We start from the raw sequence: 18,253 nt of genomic DNA, 5'->3' as shown, positions 1-18,253 counted from the left end.
TCGGCCGGTCCCGGCACAGCTCCCATAGAACCCAATGCATTCGTAACCCCGTTGTTACGTCGCAACTGTGGGACCGTTCCCGCACATACGTTGTGAACTGCCACCCCGCGCCGGCCCGAGCGGCTATTTTGACTTTTCATTTCGCTTGGCTTGGTTGCTTGACGATGGCATTGGTCAGCCAAAGTGCCGGGGGTGACACTTATGACGCATTTTCCATTTCCGCCAGCAAAAGCATGGCCCTTGAGATCTGTATTTGCTATCTAAAGATGGTGTCTATGACGCGTTGCGGCCATAAAATTGGCTTTGGCTTATAGATGTTCCGTATAAAGTCCAAGGGCGATAACACTGTCGCGGCGCGCCGTATGCTGTATGTGCGAGTGAAAGCGTGCCGGGGAGCCGACGACCGCGTCTAAATCTCGTGCGCGAAAGAAAGAAAAGCAGGGAGGAAGCGCGCCTTCTTCCATTGCGCTCGAGGCACCGGCGAGGGAGCGAGAGGGGAGTTATAGCGGCATCTACTGCGTACTGCGTGGCGGTGCGCGGTCGCGCGGGCCGTATCTTGAAAGCGATCTACATTGGGGGCAGAGTCTACGCAGTGTAGGCGCGTCAGCGGCTCGTAGCTTTGTGCGTGCTGTGTGTTCTCAGCGCTAAGTTTGCGTTGAAGCGATAGACAACAGCACGAAGGTCACTTCGCTCGCTTCTGCAGCGGTGCTTAAATTCCTCACGCCAGCGTGTCCGCGCTCATCGAGTGTGATCTGTTCATGTTTGCCTGTGGGCGCTGATACCATGCTTGTTAATATAGTTAATAAGCGAATGTTAACAAGTTTATACGGACGATAAAACTACTATTTTTACTTTGTTTAGCTGTCTACTAATTTGCTATCGCAATCGATACTTCGGCTGTCGGGCGAACCTACGGCTTTTTTTCACACGTAAGAATTGAAATAATATTATGTGCAGTTCAACACTACTCCCATTTCTAAATTTTTCCTGGTTCCCAGCTCTTGCATTTCCCGGCTCTTACGGTTTTTTTTTACGGTCCTGTGAAAAACATATCAGCGGGGTTCTACTGTAATATGCTTATAATTAGGGGTGTACGAATATTCTAAACTTTCGAATAATGAATTGAATAGTGTCCTATTCGATTCGGTCTTCGAATCGAATAGTCACTATTCATAAAGGTGAATATTTTTGTAATACTTTTCGAATATATCAAAATGTAAACTAAATCAAACATAAAACTGGAGCGACAATATGGTAAATAATCACCCCTGCGGGCATAGTATAGACATAAAACATGAGACCTTGCGTAGTGGAGCAGACTACGTCACTTAGGTAGCCCGATTTTACAGCCTGCACAGCAATCATTTGCACTCTCTAAAGAACCCTGTGCATGCAAAAAAAAAAAAAAACTAGTTTGTTCCCAATGCTCTATTTGTGCTTTTAATAAACACTTCCTAACGTATTATCTAATCACAGAAACTTTCTAACTTTAAGAATACTGGGATGTCAACATCATTTTATATTAATTGTGATAACGGCTATTCATTATTTGAAAACTATTCTAAAAATATTCAATTCATTTCTGGCACTATTCGATTTGTATTCGATTCGGTCTTAGAAATCACTATTCGCACACCCCTGCTTACAATGCATCAAAATGGTCATTACATTTTTTATAGGTGCTTTTACAGCAAGTTCTCATTAATTACCATCACAGTGGCAGCATGCTTTTGTACCTGATGTTGAGTTATGAGGTGTCTATTGGCTCAGGCAGTAATGGCGTGGGTCTGCTCAGTCCCCAGAATTCGTATGGGGAGCTGTGCATGCATGAGCAGTGTGAAAAGTAAGCGGGACATGACGCTGCTGTCTAAATGTAAATGTGCATGATAGCATGCACAACCATAACATTTCAGTCATGTATGTACAGCAGTAGCGTGGCTGCAGCTATGGTACAACTGCTCTGCAATAGCAACTTCACGACACACAAACTTGTCCTTGCTGTCGATGACCACTATATCATGCATAAATGTGAGTTCTTTTAGTGCACAAGAAAAAAGTACTATGTGTTGCAGAATATGTGATATGCACACGAACATGAACACCAGATAGATCTTTAGCTTTTCTCCATTCTTTCCAAATACGAACTAGCCCTATCCTAGATGATGTTCTGCTACGGAAATTCGGTTCCAACTCGACGCTGTGGTCTTTTTATGTTTTGTGCTCCTCCTTAGTGTAGTACCATACTGCATGCAAGTACTATGCCTTCAGTCAAGAATGACCAGTTCACCTTGTCTCACTATGCAGCGGCCAGGCAAGGATAGCGGGGCACCTGAGTACAAGTATGGTGAGACGGCCTACGCACACACCTCACCCTTCCTGGGCTCCCTGGCACCTGGCCAGAGCTTGCAGGCCTTTGAGAACAACCTTTTCCGAGCACCTATATATGAACACAACCTGCCAGACACAGACTTCCTTGTCATACGTACCAGGCAGCAGTGAGTATTGAATGTAGTTTGGTATAAGCATTCATCATCATCCTATATTTATATCCACTGCAGGACGAAGACCTCTCCCTGCAATCTCCAATTACCCCTGTCTTGCACTAGCCGATTCCAACTTGCGCCAGCAAATTTCCTAACTTCATCACCCCACCTAGTTTTCTGCCGTCCTCGACTGCGCTTCTCTTCTCTTGGTATCCATTCTGTAACTCTAATGGATCCGCCGGTTATCCATCCTACTCATTACATAAGCATTGAACAGTGTCAAAAGCTTCATTAGCCATCTTATTTCTTCAAAACCAGAGGCCCTAATTATGTTTTGAAAACAAAATGCATTGTCCAAGAAATGCATATGATCCACGTGCCACGATCCAAAAAGAGCGCTTGCTGTTTTCTCCACAATGAGCACACAAACCAATAAGCTTTATGGACCAGGAACATATCAGCGACATTATACTGCACATGGTTCCTGCAGTCTGCTATATTTTCGTTTTGGTGGGATGGTGTGCAAATATAGCCAATGACCGATTTTTCGGACATGCCCGATAATTTGGTCGCCTTCGTGGCACTGCCACGTACCCCATGGAGTCAATGTACAGTTGAATCCCGATAATTCAAACTCGAAGGGGCCTGAAAGTTTGTTCGAAGTAAAAGAAGTTCGAATTAAAGAAAGGACTTATTTTTGAACTATTAGAGCGCCATAGCACGATGTACGAATGGTGCGAGTCGTGAAATATTGCGGCGCGCAAGCACATAGCGAGCGAGGGCCACGAAGCTGCCCACGTCGGCCAACGCTCGCTTCCCGATAGCGTGTTCCCGATAACGGCAGAAAATTAAACTTCAGCGGGCGGCGCCGGCACAGCGATGGGCGCACGCGGGAACCGTCGAAGGTGAGGGAGGAGGGCGGCAGGAAAGCAGATTTGGCCTCAGCACTGCCACCGTCGCTTCGGTGGCAGTGGCTTTGGTGGCTCCCCTCACGCTCCCTGTCAACTCCCTCGTAGCTCCCTCACCTTTGTGCCCGCCCGCCGCTCCCGCCGGCCCGGCGCCAGCTTAGCCCGCTCCCCGAAGTTTCATTTTCTGCCGTTGAAGCGACACGTTGGCCGGCGTGGGCAGTTTCGTTGGCCAGACTGGGCCTCCGCTGTTGCTTCCCTCTGCGCCGCAGCGTTGGCTGAGACGTCGGCACATACATGCGTGTTCCGGCGCGATGCACAAATGGCGACCTTGCCATTTGAGAGAGTGAAATTTCTGCCGCGGTTCTTTTTCTCTCTGTTTTTTTTTTTTTTTTTTTTTTTCTTCGTGCGGCGTTGAGGGGTCTCGCCTAAGCTTTTTGGAGCAATGCCGGTCGGAGGCGACGCCACGGGATTCGGCGTGCTGCTGAAAGCATTGTCGGTGCGCGGTATGTTCGAATTAACCGTCACAAATGCTTTCGCGTTTGAATTACTGGGCGTTTTCGCCCATTGGAATGCACATAACTTTGACGGGACCACAGCGTCAGTTCGAATAAACTGGAAGTTCAAATTATGCCTGTTCGAATTAACGAGATTCGACTGTATAAGAACGTCTGAAATTTTGGACACAAAAGCCCTCCGCCGTCCAATTTTCAGGACTCTTTGCTGTGACTGCAGGTCAGAAACGGCATTAATCGAAGCCACCACCACCGTCATTTTGACTATCTTGCCGCCTTGAAACGGCACTCTCGCACACAGATCCGCCGGTAGCCATAGCCACCACTGCAGCAACGTTAGGCCTAGCTGGTTCGACGTTCACTACATAGCCTCTTGCTATTCGGTGCCGTGTTTTTCAGTTAAGTAATTTGCCGCTGTCAGCAATGGCGCCAACTCCGCCTTTGTAATCCTTGCCGATGGTGAGACGCACAGTAAGGACAAGTTGCATAATGCGCGTTCCCAAAAGTCAGCTTCGCCACAGTACAGCGATGTTGCTAGGTGAAGCATATGCAATGTATTGCGGTGAAGCTTACCTAGAGTGGCAAGGAGCAACTGTCATGGGACCAGTAGCGCACCCAGGATCTCTGCCAGGGGGCTGGGGTGAATTTTTGCGGTGGGGGGGGGGGGGGGGGGAAGCAAGCACTTTGCATAAGATGCAATTTCCTTACTTTAGCCAGAGGAATCCAACTGCAAATAAAATGCCTAATAATTATAATAATATAATGACACTAAGGATGATAACAATGTTTATTTCTTCAGCGTTTTACTCCAAGTAATTTAAGAGTGAATGAATAAATGCAAGACAGTGATAGAGTGTTTTTGTAAATCAGGAAAAATCGACCTCAAGCCACCTCCTTAATTGTAATGACAATGTGAACAGAGCACTGAAGGTACACGTTGGACTGGTGGGGCTGTACGCGTGGGGGGAGGGGGTTAACTCTGCCTCAAGGGGGTGTTACAACACCTGAAACCCCCCTTGTCGGTGCGTCACTGCATGGGACACAGTACTTATTTAATTATACATGCGTGCACCCACCGTCTCCTGTCACAGTAGGAGCACCGATACACCTAATAAGTGTACCAGCAGGCCTCAGAGCCATTTCAGACGTGCCTGTGGCGATTTGAGCCTTTGGGGGCTCAAATTGCCACAGGCAAAAAGGTAAAAGGCATGGATTCATTTTTTTCTGACTTTTTCGCGGCCCCTAGGGAGTGCAAAAAATCGTACATTGACTATACATACAGTTAAACCTTGATATAACGAAGTCGGTAAAACCTGAAATTTGCTTTGTTATTTTGAAATTTCGTTATCTTGAAAGTTGATCTTTTATGCAAATAACTACAGTCGCTGATGGATTTTTATTACATGGAAGGTGTCACAAAATTTGTTGAATTATCATGCAGTCTGAAAAACCAAACTTGAATGAGAAAAAATATATATATTTTGGTAAATTTGAGAGTCGACAATGAAAGGTACTCTTTCGTGCTGTGTTGACGACATCTTCACATTGGCGGTCAAAGCGAAGCCATCCATACTTTCATTTCCACTCCGCCTCCGCGCCTGATAGTGTCACCCGCAGTTAGACGACGCTATCATAAAAAGCACTAGTAGGTGTAGAGCGAATACTTCATCTATCTCTCACTTCAACACGTCTCCAGAACTCGAGATTATGCAACCTCTAGCGCTAAACTTTCGGGAAGACAGCGCACGATGCTACACCATCTCAGCTTGCCCAGTATTTGCACACATGACAGATTACGTCTAGAACAAGGTGCGCAAGCTGTGTATGGGCTCTGCCACGCTGATAGCCATATGCAGCCATGGCCACACTAGAAAAGGAGATGCGCGTCAACCTGCCCATTCACCCTCTCGCCCTCGCCTGATCACGTTACCACGAGCTTGCTTCACTCCTCTCCTTTTCCCTTGCTTGCGCGGGAAGACAGCGCTCATCAAGCCACCATCTTTCTAGACTCACCTTCTCATGCTTTCACTCGCACCTAAAGCATACAGTGCGAAGGGTGCAATAGCATGTTATTGCACTTGGTCTTTATGTGGAACACGACGCTGCTCCATCTTAACGGTCACTCTCAGTCATGCAGCATGCAATTGGAGAGGTGTGTTCGCAAGCAGCCGCTTGTAATTCAACCATTTGATCATCTGCTTCTGCGAAAGTTTCCATTTGTCTCGGTATTTTTTCACAGCAGCAGTGAAATTTCATTATGTTGAAATCATGTATAAACACACTTCGTTATATTGCGGTTCAAAATACATGGTGTTCTATGGACAAGAAGTTATAAAAAGTTCAATACTTCATTATATCGAGGTTTAGCTGTATTTATTAATATATATGAAAATGATTGACCTTGGAACTGGGTTAAACATGGCCCATTTGGCAGCGTTTTTGTTTTTAGGTATATAGTGAACCTGTCGCACATATCTGTGTGTGAATAAATTGTATAAAAGGGTTATTGGAGACGGTTTTCTGATAAAATACTAGTTTACGAGCATTTTTTGTATTCTTCTCAATGACTCTGAAACAAGTCTTGTAAGGTGTTGAAAACTTGTACAAACACATCATAATACCGTATAAATCGTAATATAGGTCGAGATTTCTTCCAGAAAATAAGTACTGCTTAAGTTGCCCCTCATCTTATATAGTGGTCTTTAGCACATTCTGAGTTGGCGTCTGGCCAAGTCAAGGTCAGGGGTCGACCTATCTTCTGAGCCGACTTATATTCCGATTTATACGGTATTACCGTGTGCTTTCATTCGTTTTTGTGGAGACACATGTTAATCATTTCTGTCATGACTTTTTATCAGCAAGTCACATGGTAGCACTTTATCTTCATAAAATAGAAAAAGAGAAATCATGTTTGTTGGCAGTTCTGCACTGGGCCATGAAATACCAGAAAAAAAATGGTCATGTGATTTCCTGATTGCCATCGTCCCTCTTGCTTTATTGACTATAAAAATTATTACTGCCTCAAATCATAACATTATTGCCGCAATTGTTTGGCATGATATGCATAAAACAAATCTTGCTTCGAATAATGAACAAAAGGATAGTAACTTATTTCTATCGCGGCCACACTGTGGAAGTTAGAGCGTAGAGTTTTCTCACCTTGAGCAAATATTCTGAGTTGAAGTGCGGATACATGGAGCATTCTCTTTCTCTTTTCAGTTACTACATCAGAGAAGTTGAGACGATCTACACAGTTGGCCAGGAGCTACCACTTTTTGAAGTGCCAGGTCCAAACTCTAAGCGGGCAAACAACTTTGTCCGAGACTTCCTGCAGGTGCTTTCAATTTGACATCTCAGAGGTTTTTTTCTGTCCTGACAGCCAACCTTCTTGGTGAAACTTGAAACGCATTGTGCTGGGGCGCACGCCCGTAGATTTTCGCAGCCACCTCAGTCTAATGATAATGATTTATTTCATGAAGAGTAATTTCACTGAGAGTAATAGTAATTGTAATTTAACAATAAAATTTACTGCAAGTTTCCTGCTGCATACATACACACTGGACCACAACTTTCAATGTACTGGAATGTGCCGATTAATGTTGACTGTGATCAATGTACAAAAAAAAACTATTTAGTAAAGAGGAAGCTTTAGCGTGGGGCCAACTGATTTATTTCCCTATTCAAATACTACATGTAAAACGCAGAAATGCTTTTATGAGACAACCGCCTGACTGATCTGAATGAAATTTGCTGCATTTGAGGGAAAAGGGTAAATTCCGGCAACCCTAGGCAGCACAATTTCGATTAGGACCTCATTTTTTTTTTTTTCTGAAATAGCTGCAGATCGGTAAGTTAAAAAAAAGAGAAGATCAATGATTACAAATTCATAACTCTGCACCAAAAACAGATATCTTAGTTCTGTAAACAGCATCTGTTAAAACATCCTAATCATACCAATTTGGTAAATGAATTTGCCACTTACGTGAACTTGTTATAATGTTAATGAGGTCTTACAAAAGTCTTACTCACAAACTTGGGGTATATTTCCCCAGAGTGATGCACAATAAATCAATTTTGTTCACTTTGGATGTATATTAGGTGCAGTTTATAGAAATTTGATTTTTTTTTTTTTTTTGCTTAGTTACAGAATTGTAAACTTCATATTTGAGCTTTTTAGCAATCTTGCAATTTTCAATAACTTTGCCTTAGAAATTGACGGTCTAGTAAAAAATTTGCTTCCTACAGTCACTATAAATTTTAGTGTTTTTCTTTTAAATGCAACAAACCTCATCAATCATCATACCGTATTGGTGAAGCAGCGCACTAACAAGGGCAAAGTGGAGAGACACAAGAAAACACGACACTCGCTGCTTTGTCCTTGTCAGTGCACTTTATCCTTGTCAGTGCGCTGCTTCACCAATACGGTATGATGATAAATCACCAACTCGCCCAACTTTCCACATTACTAAACCTCATCAAATTAGGTGCAGAGGTTGCCGAGAAAAACAATTTCTCCATTTCAATCTATTTATATCGGAGCCCCCAAGCTAAAGATTCCTCTTAAGGAAATATTTTTAGAAAATTAGCTTAAGGTTTTTCCTTATTAACATAGGTTGCAGGTACTTTCCTTAGTCAAACGTCACATGGATAGGATCAGCTGATTCGCATATCCCAATATGTGACAACTGGCAATACCCAGTTTGCCAATGTGACATAGTTGGCATGTCATCTTGGCTGTGATGCCACGCGATGAATTCGTTGTCTGGCATTTCTCATACCTCCCGCGTCTCATACACTTCCAGAGTAGCTGAACCTCTTCAATCCTCTTTTAGGGTTCCCTCTCCCCATGAATGATAGCTCCATGTTTTTGATGAACGGGCCTAGTGGGATGTGTACCTTTGCACCTAGTATACCCAATCAATGCTGGTTACAACACACTGTAAAAATTCAGTGAGAAAGGTCCCTTATATCCGAAGTTCGTTCTATCCAAGATCATGGCTGCAGTATGTTGCGAAATGGTGAACTTCGCATATACTGCCGTCAAATGTTTGGTTATCAAAACTGAAGATGATTGCAAAAAAAAAAAAAAACCATAAGAAATTGAAAGTAGTATGAATAAAGTAAAAAACAGATTTAGATTATTTATACAACACCCTAAAAGTCTTGCTGTGCGCCGTTTTTTGGATGCAGACTGGCGACAAATGGCAGTTTCCCCGCACAAAGCAAAATGTTTTGTCCATGAAAAAATTTGTACAGGCAACACCTGCCATTCCAGCCACAGCTCCCTGGCTGGCACGAGCATGTCGCCTTTGCTGGCACGAACATTGACTACAACTTGTTTTTCACTAAAAAATGGGTGATTGATGGAATAAACTGATTACTTAATAAAAGCATTCAGAAATAGGTGCATTTTGGGATCATTGGCAGTTGTTTTTGAAGCGCAGTATGCTACAGCTTCGAAACAAAGCAGGTTAGGCCTAGTGGCACTCTCAGCACCTGCTTGGCACAGAGCCGACAGAAGCGGATGGTGGTGAGCCGCTTCTGTAGTCATCCCGAAAACTCTTCGTAAGCTTGGGGTGTATCTCAGGGCAGGCTGTTGTGGGAAGCTTGCTGCTAGTGTGTTTGTTTCTTAAGAGAAAATTTTATTTATGTGCTTTCTGCAAGTGCCCGAGAAAAGTTGCAGCATGCACGCATCCCCAAAGCAAAGAACGTATGTGCATCTTCTAGACAAAATTTGCCCAATGTTTTGTCCTTTGGAACTGATAGTTAATTATAGCTGGGTCCAATAAAATCCGAATTTATTGCATGTGTAATATAGGCAGACCAAACTAAGTAAGGGTTTGTGATATCTTAAATTAGCATGTTGTTTGTGGATTACAGTGATGGCATTTTCAGTTTTGATGAGTGTTCTCAATAATGGACTGCACAATATTTACTTGTCCTTTTTTCTGTACCACAATGAAGGAGAATTTTCTCCTAGATTATTAATAATCAGCTGACCTATACTTTGGAATGAAGCCTACAATTTACGGCAAAGTCTTCATAAGTAATGTTGGTGTGAAGTTGCCAGGAAGTAACTCAGGGTGCAAGAGATGGAAAGAGTGTTCAGATGCAAGCCTGTCGTTAGGTATAATGACACAGCAAACGCAGTACTTTCATACCATTTATGTATTTCTTCACATATGATTTGATCAAGAACTTAGCACCACATATCGTAAATATTAATGTGTTAACTAATGCTAACAAGCTGTGTACTGACAAAAGTGGCAAACCTTTTATACTGTAAATAACCTTTCCTCACATTTGGATGCTTACATGTATATTAAGGACATAAGAAATACCCAAAGTAAGCTTCACCTTCAAATTTATAGCCATGAGGAAGACGGTGCCTCCTTCACTTGGAAAATTTCAAATGCATACCATCATGCCTGCAACACCATGCACAGTAAAGAATGTTTTCTAGAATTTTGGTATACCCTACTATAACGTTTTTCTTTTTTCAGGTATTCATCTATAGGTTATTCTGGAAAAGCACTGACAATCCAAGGCGCATAAAAATGGAAGATATAAAGAAGGCCTTCCCTTCTCACTCAGAAAGCAGCATACGTAAGCGGCTCAAGTTGTGCGCAGACTTCAAGAGAACAGGTTCGTCTCGGCCAAGGCAATCATGGTGTGAATGGTCACTGAGCACTGCGCTAAGTAAATGCTTTTTACTTTTTCTATTGTTGATGATATCCTCTGCTGCTCATCGAGCACAAATACTCAAGCACAAAAAAAAAAGAAAAAAAAAGAATCACCTATGCAGTAACCTCAGATATCTGCAACTCACTGCTTTCTAATTTTTTATGTGCCATTCTGGTTCACATGCTATTCTTGTGATCATGTGGCACATATTTGCTTGGAACTTATTTTTTTTCTTTTTTGTGGTTTTGTTTGCCTGTCGTTTGATTTCCTTTAATTTTTATTAATGGCTCATGGTCACCAGCTCCTCTCTCAATAGAAGGTCAGCCATTTACTTCATTATGAAGCAAATGGCTGCCAAATGGGAACAATCAAACAGTATTTAAAAAAGTTGTTTTGGTGTATTATAAATGACCATTTCTTAGTATCTACAACAGCTTGTTGTCCCTCATTTGCCCTCAATGCTACTTCTGGCGTTTTCTCACTGCCATGTTAACTTGGTAGCAGCTTATGACCTGGACGTAGGTCCAGGTCAAAAGCTTATGGCTCAGCTGCGGTATTTATTTCTGTATGTTTCTAATATACTACTTTAGTAATCAAACTGCAAAATTTGTACTACATCTTCAAAATTTCGCACTAGCTATCACTCCTAAAGCTTACTTTTGACTTGTTTATCCTCTGCTTAGGAATGGACTCCAACTGGTGGGTTCTCAAGCCGGAGTTCCGGCTTCCCACTGAGGATGAAATTCGGGCTATGGTTTCTCCAGAGCAATGCTGTGCCTACTACAGCATGATCTCTGCTGAGCAGAGGCTCAAGGTGAGCCTACAAATTGGTGCCGTTGGCTGCATGTAGCACCGTAGCCTCTAGAAGGCTTAGCATACATCACTTGCTACTGGAGCGATAAAATTGTGCCATGCAACACTACTTTTCACAAATGCATGGATCACAAGGAGAAGGCTTAGCATATATCACTTGCTACTGGAGCGATAAAATTGTGGCATGCAACACTACTTTTCACAAATGCATGGATCACAAGGGTGACAGGCTACCCTAGCCCTTCAACATGAGAGGTGATTTGGTGGATAGTGTATTTACAGTTAGTGTGTGTGTAAATTTACAGCACCACAGTAGTAACAAAGAGAGCACTGGTGCTGCCCTACAGTTTACTGAACTGCTGACACTTTTGTGAACAAAAAATTAAAAAAAGCAATAAAGGCCTCAAGGTAAAAGCATTCCATTGCAGAAGACATATATACAAGCAATCGGTGTGTAATTATAATTGCCTATTGATCTTCTTTATCTCTAAAGGATGCTGGTTATGGGGAGAAGTCTCTGTTCGCACCTGAAGATGAAAACGACGAGGAAATGCAAGTGAAAATGGACGACGAGGTGAGGCTTTTGCTTTGTGGTCACATCTCCTCCTGCTCTTTTTGCGTACTGCATCAGTGGTGCTTGGTGTTCTGTGCAGGTGAAAGCAGCTCCTTGGAACACGACGCGGGCCTTCATCTCTTCCGTCAAAGGAAAGTGCCTGCTGCAGTTGACCGGTGTAGCTGACCCTACAAGCTGCGGAGAGGGCTTCTCCTACGTGCGCGTGCCAAACAAACCCCAGCAGTCAAAGGTAGGGACAACAGTTTCCAATAGTTTACCGTAAAGACAAAATGCGTTCAACTGAATTTTTCACAAGAGAAATTGTTGAGGTTTTCTGCTTATCTTTTGAGAGATTCAGCACATATGGAGTTGGGCAAGTCATGTAATGGGTAGGACAGATCACGGGTAGTCTATTAGACTAACAGGATTAGGCCAAGGGTAGGGAGACAAGATTAAGGGCCCATTCACACTTGCGACTAGGCGAGGTCGCGCGACCAATTGCGACTGGCGACCAGAAAACTACTCAAGACGAACGATGTTCACACTTACAAATGCGACCGACGAGTCGCTAAACCGAAATGTATCACGATATGCCGTTCACGTCTGCTTGAAATGTCATCGCCACGTAAAATAAGCGTCTGCGTATACGGACGTCCTGTTCCTTCGCATCTGATTGGTTCAGCTGTTCTGCGACTGTGGTCGCGCGACTGAAAAATCGAGCAGTGAGCGACTGGCCCGAAACGGTCGCATTTCGAGAAAAGCGACCATTTGCGACTACTTGCGATTGGTCGCTTTGCGACCAACTTGGTTGCGCGACCTCGCCTAGTCGCAAGTGTGAATGGGCCCTAATTATGAGTGGCAGAGGATAAGAGAGTGAGGAAATTCATAGGAATAGGATGAAATCAGCTGCTGCCTACAGAACAGGGTACCTGGATATTGCTGGGAAAGGTCTTCATCTTGTAGTGGAACCTAAATAGTTTGAAGACCATCATCATCGTGAAGTGCTAGGAGGACCTAAATTTTCATATGTGTGCGCATCACATGCTAGACTCTGATGGCGATTTCAAAGTATAGTAGCCCTGCAGGCAGCATGCAGAGCATGTGTCATATGTGTAGGAAGAGTGGTGAAAATTTCGGCATGCAATAGCTTAGTGATGCAGCCATGCATCGCAAATCAGTGCACAAGTACCAGATATGCCATTGTGAAGGTTAGAGTAGCAGTGTGGCAAATGAAATGGCATGGCTTTGGTTAAAAAGTGCACCCATGAGAAGCACAGGACTCTTACCTGTAAACCTTTATTGAAAAGTTACAGCAGTGACCCTTAGAGCATTTAATTGAACGCATTCCAAAGAGTCCCACTTAGAGTTGGTTTTAATACGACTTTAATTGCCATGTTGCGCAGATTTTGGCTGGAAATTTAGGTGTAAACAGTGTGTTAACCCCTCTTCTCTCTCTCTTTTTTTTTTCTTTCTCTTGGCAGGAGGATGGGGCAAATCAGCAGCCAGTGAAGAAGACTGTGACGGGTACTGACGCAGATCTCCGGCGTTTGTCGCTCAGCAATGCCAAGCAGTTGCTGAGAAAGTTTGGTGTGCCTGAAGATGAGGTGCGCACAACTTTTATGATACGTACTTATTGCAGCCAGTTATGCAAAAGAGAGGGAGGGGTGAGCTTTAAATAGAGCAAAGATGGCTTTCTCTTAAAAAGTACAGTAGAACTTCGTTAATTCGGATTTTATGAGACCAAAAAAATGTCCGAATTAACCGAATGTCGAATTATAGAGGGTATCTAGACAACAAACAAATGCTTACTACGTCAACGCTCTTTTATTTATTGAATAAATCACCAAATCCTCTTTTATTTTGCATAAGAACACTGCGGAAGCTGCAATGCTCATCATCTCGTGACTGATTAGCGCTCTCAGCAGCGAAGGCCTCTCGACTTCATTCACAGCATGGCCGCGGCATGCGTCTTCATTGAAGACACGCTTTACACTACTGCGCGCAAATCGCAAATATTTTTTCGCCAGTGAGCTGGTTACCAACACATGGTTCATTCATTGCGATGTAGCCAGTGCTCTTCATCCTCGATAGCTTTGCACTGAGTAAAAACTGAAACTACTACTTGCCACAACCACTGTGGACGAAACCATGGCTGCTATCGACGCCATCATGGTTTGCAACCTTGCAGTTCTGAAGGCATGCAGCCGACGACGCACAGAGTCAAATCGAAACTACCATTTGCTGCAACAACTTTGAAGGAAATCGTGGTCAGCTGTCGACACGATCATGGATGGTGGCTACACAGTTTAGAAGGCATGCGGCCGACGCATGAACCAAGTCAAAACAAAACTACTGTTTGCTGCAACTGCTGTGGACGAAACCGTGGTGGCTATCAATGCGATCATGGATGGCAACTATGCAGTTATGAAGGCACACGGCCAACGTGGTGTCATTTGCACCGGTAAACGCAAGAATAAAAGCTTTAAAGGCACAATTAGGCACGAAGTGTTTCGGCATTGCTGTCGTTCATGTATGATATCGGCTGATGACCATGGCAATGCGGACTCTGCCGTTTCATTTCGGTTGGATGCTAATGCTGTTTTGGCTCTTTTGTGTCGCAGATTTGTGGTGCTTCGTGATTGCGTGCTCCGAGAGTTGTCCAAATTAACAAATGTATGGTGAAATACGTCCGAACTAATGAGAATTTGATTCCATTAAGTAATGCATACTGGGACCAGAGAACGAGTTTGAATTGTCAGATTTTTCGAAGTAATGAGGGTCGAATTAATGAGGTTTCACTGTAGTAGATATAGAAGAAGTTGTTAATAGGAAAGTTTCATAGCACTTGAATTGGGATGTTATGCTACTTTTAAGAAGTTCCAGTAGGGTGATTGTGCCTTGTCACTTTTGATAGCTTCTGCAAGAATCCCGCAGAAGTTAAGCCTGTTCAATATTTCACTTTGGTGCTAAGTACATTATAAGGATCACAATTCTTGCTAATTATGCTAGACTCTGTATGTTGGGTTATAATACGATAACTATTTGTTATGGTTGCACAGCATCTTATTTGAAATTTTCTATTGGCGTTTCTTTACTCTAGTGTGGCAAAGGTTCTTTATAATGTTGGTTTGTCATGCAAACACATTCGCGACATAAGGCATATTTTGTAACTCAACCCTTGTTGCTGTAAGCCTGTGCCCTCGTCTTTCTATTTGCATCAACAGATCAAGAAGCTATCCCGATGGGAGGTTATTGACGTTGTGCGGACACTGTCTACGGAACAGGCAAAGGCTGGAGAGGAAGGTGATTCAATTATGTTTTTATTTTATGAAGCAATAAGCATAGCTTGTGGCTCTTGGGCACAAGCATTTCATGTGTAGCTGAGCTTTCAGCAAGCTAAATTATGGCATTAGTCAATCCTGTAAAGATAGGATGTATTTCATTTATTAGTATCAAATTAGTCACCCACTTGACTTAACAGAGCACGTAACCATGCAGGGTTCCACAAAGTCTCTTTTGTCACATATGGAGCACTATTTATACTTAGAAATTAAACCTTGCAAGGACCTAATGGCCTGATTGTACAGTTGAACCTGTATATAACAACCACGGGTATAACAAAATAAATGTACAATTTTTATCAACAATGTTAGCGTGCAACGAATGTATGCTTATAACGATTATCAGATACATCATATAACCAAGGTATTTTCATGTTGGACCCAGCATTGTAACCAGGTTCAGCTGTATTAAAATTATTTTTGTAGTACAGCTGTAGGACAAAACTCTTCCAAAAGAAAGCATTGAAGGGGTTTAAATAAATAAATAATAACTTGAATCGGAAACTATTGCTATGTACGGTAAGGAAGGCACTGCGCTTTTCATTATTATGAGCATAAGTACTGTTGTGCGATAGACGTGACAATAGACGAAGGAAGTGCACAGGTGAGGCGCTACACTTTTTTTACAACTCTACCAACTAGTCCAATTTTATGTTTTACTGAGCTTTTCATTGTTATCTCTAACATAGAAAAAGCTTACATTATAAATTTTTAATGAGTAATGTGGTTGTGTGTGTGGCAGGTAAGAAGCAACCACAAGATAGCTTGTTACTGCATTCTCTTGATATGTGCATGTGTATGAATGCCAGATATACCAGCATTCATTGACTCTGTGTCCTTCCGGTTTATGTTAAACGCAGCCATGAGTAAGTTTGCACGGGGTAACCGGTTCAGCATAGCGGAGCACCAGGAACGCTACAAAGAGGAGTGCCAGCGCATCTTCGACCTGCAGAACAGAGTCCTCTCTTCCAACGAGGTGCTGTCCACAGATGAGGATTCCAGCTCAGAGGACGACTCAGACATAGAGGAGATGGGAAAGAACATTGAGAACATGCTTTCAAACAAAAAGACAAGCTCCCAGGTGGGTAGCCACAGTGAGAAAATTAAAAGCACCGTGGGCTACAGAACACAATTAACTATGAAGAGACTGGCCCTGTCTCTTCATAGTTTATTGCGTCTTGTGTCTTCCTTTGCTTTTAATTTTAATAAGGTTAACGTTGACCATTAGCCCTTCTCACAATTTTACTGTGATGCTAGCTCTTCCTGCTTGGTTACTTTACTCTTTTAAAACTGCTTTTGACGCTCTTCTGATGAACTCTCAAGTAGTTTAGTAAGAACTGGCAGTCATCTTTGATGTTTTGTTGCCACTGAACATGGCATTGTGCTAGGTGGTGACACTCTTCATGACAGCTGGACTACTGATTGTCTCAAGAAATTGGTGGTTTTATCACAGTTATTATAGAGAAAGCTCGTCTCTGCGCATTGCTTGTCGTTGTCACTTAATAGGACACAGTTAACGGCCACAGAAAGAAAGCAAGGTGCTAAGCATGTGAGAATTCAAGAGGAACTGCTGTAAGCCTTTTCTATCCGCAGATCTGTTTAGGCCTGTGCTGCACTGGAACATGTTGTGTTCGTTTGGTTCTGATCATCAGTCTCGCTTGACTTTGCAGCTGTCACACGAAAGGGAGGAGGCAGAAAGGCGAGAGTTGCAGAAGTTGATCATGGGAGAGGATTCTTGTGCTGGCGACGACAAGAAGAAAAAGGACAAAGGTTGTAGTAGGCATGTGCAGTATGAGATCGACAAAACGTCCATTAAGATTTCTGTTGAGCATGCGCATTCGACAGAGTTAGCAGTCATGACTACGTAAAGCAAATGCAGTGAAACATCATTATAATCAAGTCACTACACTGAGAATTTTGTGTTAGTCGAAATACTAGTACCTTAAACTCTGCTTATTTATTCGCTGTATTTATTTATAAGGCAAGGGTGCAGTTGGGAGACCCGAGAAAAAGAACTTATGCACACTATTATAAGGCGATTAAAAATAGCCGATGAATTATTCCTACTCAGCGGGGATTGCCTGAAATACCAAATAATCGGTAGCTCCTGGAATTATCAGAATAATCAGTGCAACTTAAATGCCAATTTCACCCTTTGGTGTGACTTCACAGCAGCAGGATTTTCGTCATTTGGTGTGGCTTTACGGCAGTGCGCCCCGCACTGTTGTGAAACTACACCATCCATAAGGCAAAATTTGCACTGCCGTGACATCACACCTCCAGGGGAAATTCGCACATAACCGCACCCCGTCATTACTGTTGAATTTTTTTATATCTCAGTGCAGGTCATACGCGCGCAAAAATACGGTATTGCCTCAACTGCCAAGGCTTATTACTTGCTAGAATTTGCATTGTCCTCTAATATCTGGATCGCTGGAAATGTGGCACTCCTGCCAGCTTATTGAAATAGTAACTGAATCTATAGCCTCGCATATAAGGCGGGTGGGGGTGACTTCGAGGCTAAGGATTCTGGGAAAAAACCTCGCTTTATGTTCGAATAAATATAATATGCCCTTTCAGTACATTCTCTCAAGCTAATTAAACATTTATTTATGTACTTCATGATGTTCATTACCACTAAAAATGGGGATGAAAAACGTTATATTTTCTTCTCTATTGCACGGTCATTAGTAATTTCTTTCACTTTTGCTGAAACGTGCTGAATTAGTTTACATTATAGTTCTAAAACAACATTTTTTTTTTGTGTTGCCAGCTTGTTACTTGTACACCTTTTGCTCACCAGCACATTTGTTAAAAGTAGGTTCATAACTATTATAGTGCTTACTCTCAGTTAATGTTATCAGCAAATGCTTTTGGTCCTTAATGTTCTTCTTTTTTTCCCCGAAATGCTTTGTATTTGTAATGCAATTCCATAAACCTGTCAAAAAGCAACGATCAT

At 42.7% G+C, this 18,253-nt stretch overlaps 1 protein-coding gene across 9 annotated transcripts in view; it reads left to right on the top strand.

Annotated features, from left to right (window-relative positions):
• LOC119450028 (transcription initiation factor TFIID subunit 1-like) overlaps positions 1 to 18,253 on the top strand; it is a 69,585-nt gene that overhangs the window by 27,603 nt on the left and 23,729 nt on the right. For 6 of the 9 annotated variants that reach the window (XM_049665593.1, XM_049665591.1, XM_049665592.1 and 3 more), the window contains 10 exons: positions 2,305 to 2,495; positions 7,123 to 7,237; positions 10,407 to 10,602; positions 11,271 to 11,401; positions 11,894 to 11,974; positions 12,054 to 12,203; positions 13,435 to 13,557; positions 15,178 to 15,256; positions 16,155 to 16,375; positions 16,965 to 17,064. In XM_049665593.1, the coding sequence (XP_049521550.1) occupies positions 2,305 to 2,495; positions 7,123 to 7,237; positions 10,407 to 10,602; positions 11,271 to 11,401; positions 11,894 to 11,974; positions 12,054 to 12,203; positions 13,435 to 13,557; positions 15,178 to 15,256; positions 16,155 to 16,375; positions 16,965 to 17,064 (1,387 nt within the window). The remainder of the gene's footprint in view (positions 1 to 2,304; positions 2,496 to 7,122; positions 7,238 to 10,406; positions 10,603 to 11,270; positions 11,402 to 11,893; positions 11,975 to 12,053; positions 12,204 to 13,434; positions 13,558 to 15,177; positions 15,257 to 16,154; positions 16,376 to 16,964; positions 17,065 to 18,253) is intronic. The other 3 variants (XM_037713369.2, XM_037713374.1, XM_037713371.1) reach the window with 1 other exon arrangement.

Source organism: Dermacentor silvarum, chromosome 4, assembly GCF_013339745.2.
Source record: "Dermacentor silvarum isolate Dsil-2018 chromosome 4, BIME_Dsil_1.4, whole genome shotgun sequence".
Taxonomy (NCBI): domain Eukaryota; kingdom Metazoa; phylum Arthropoda; class Arachnida; order Ixodida; family Ixodidae; genus Dermacentor; species Dermacentor silvarum.
This window is presented reverse-complemented; position numbering and strand designations above follow the sequence as displayed.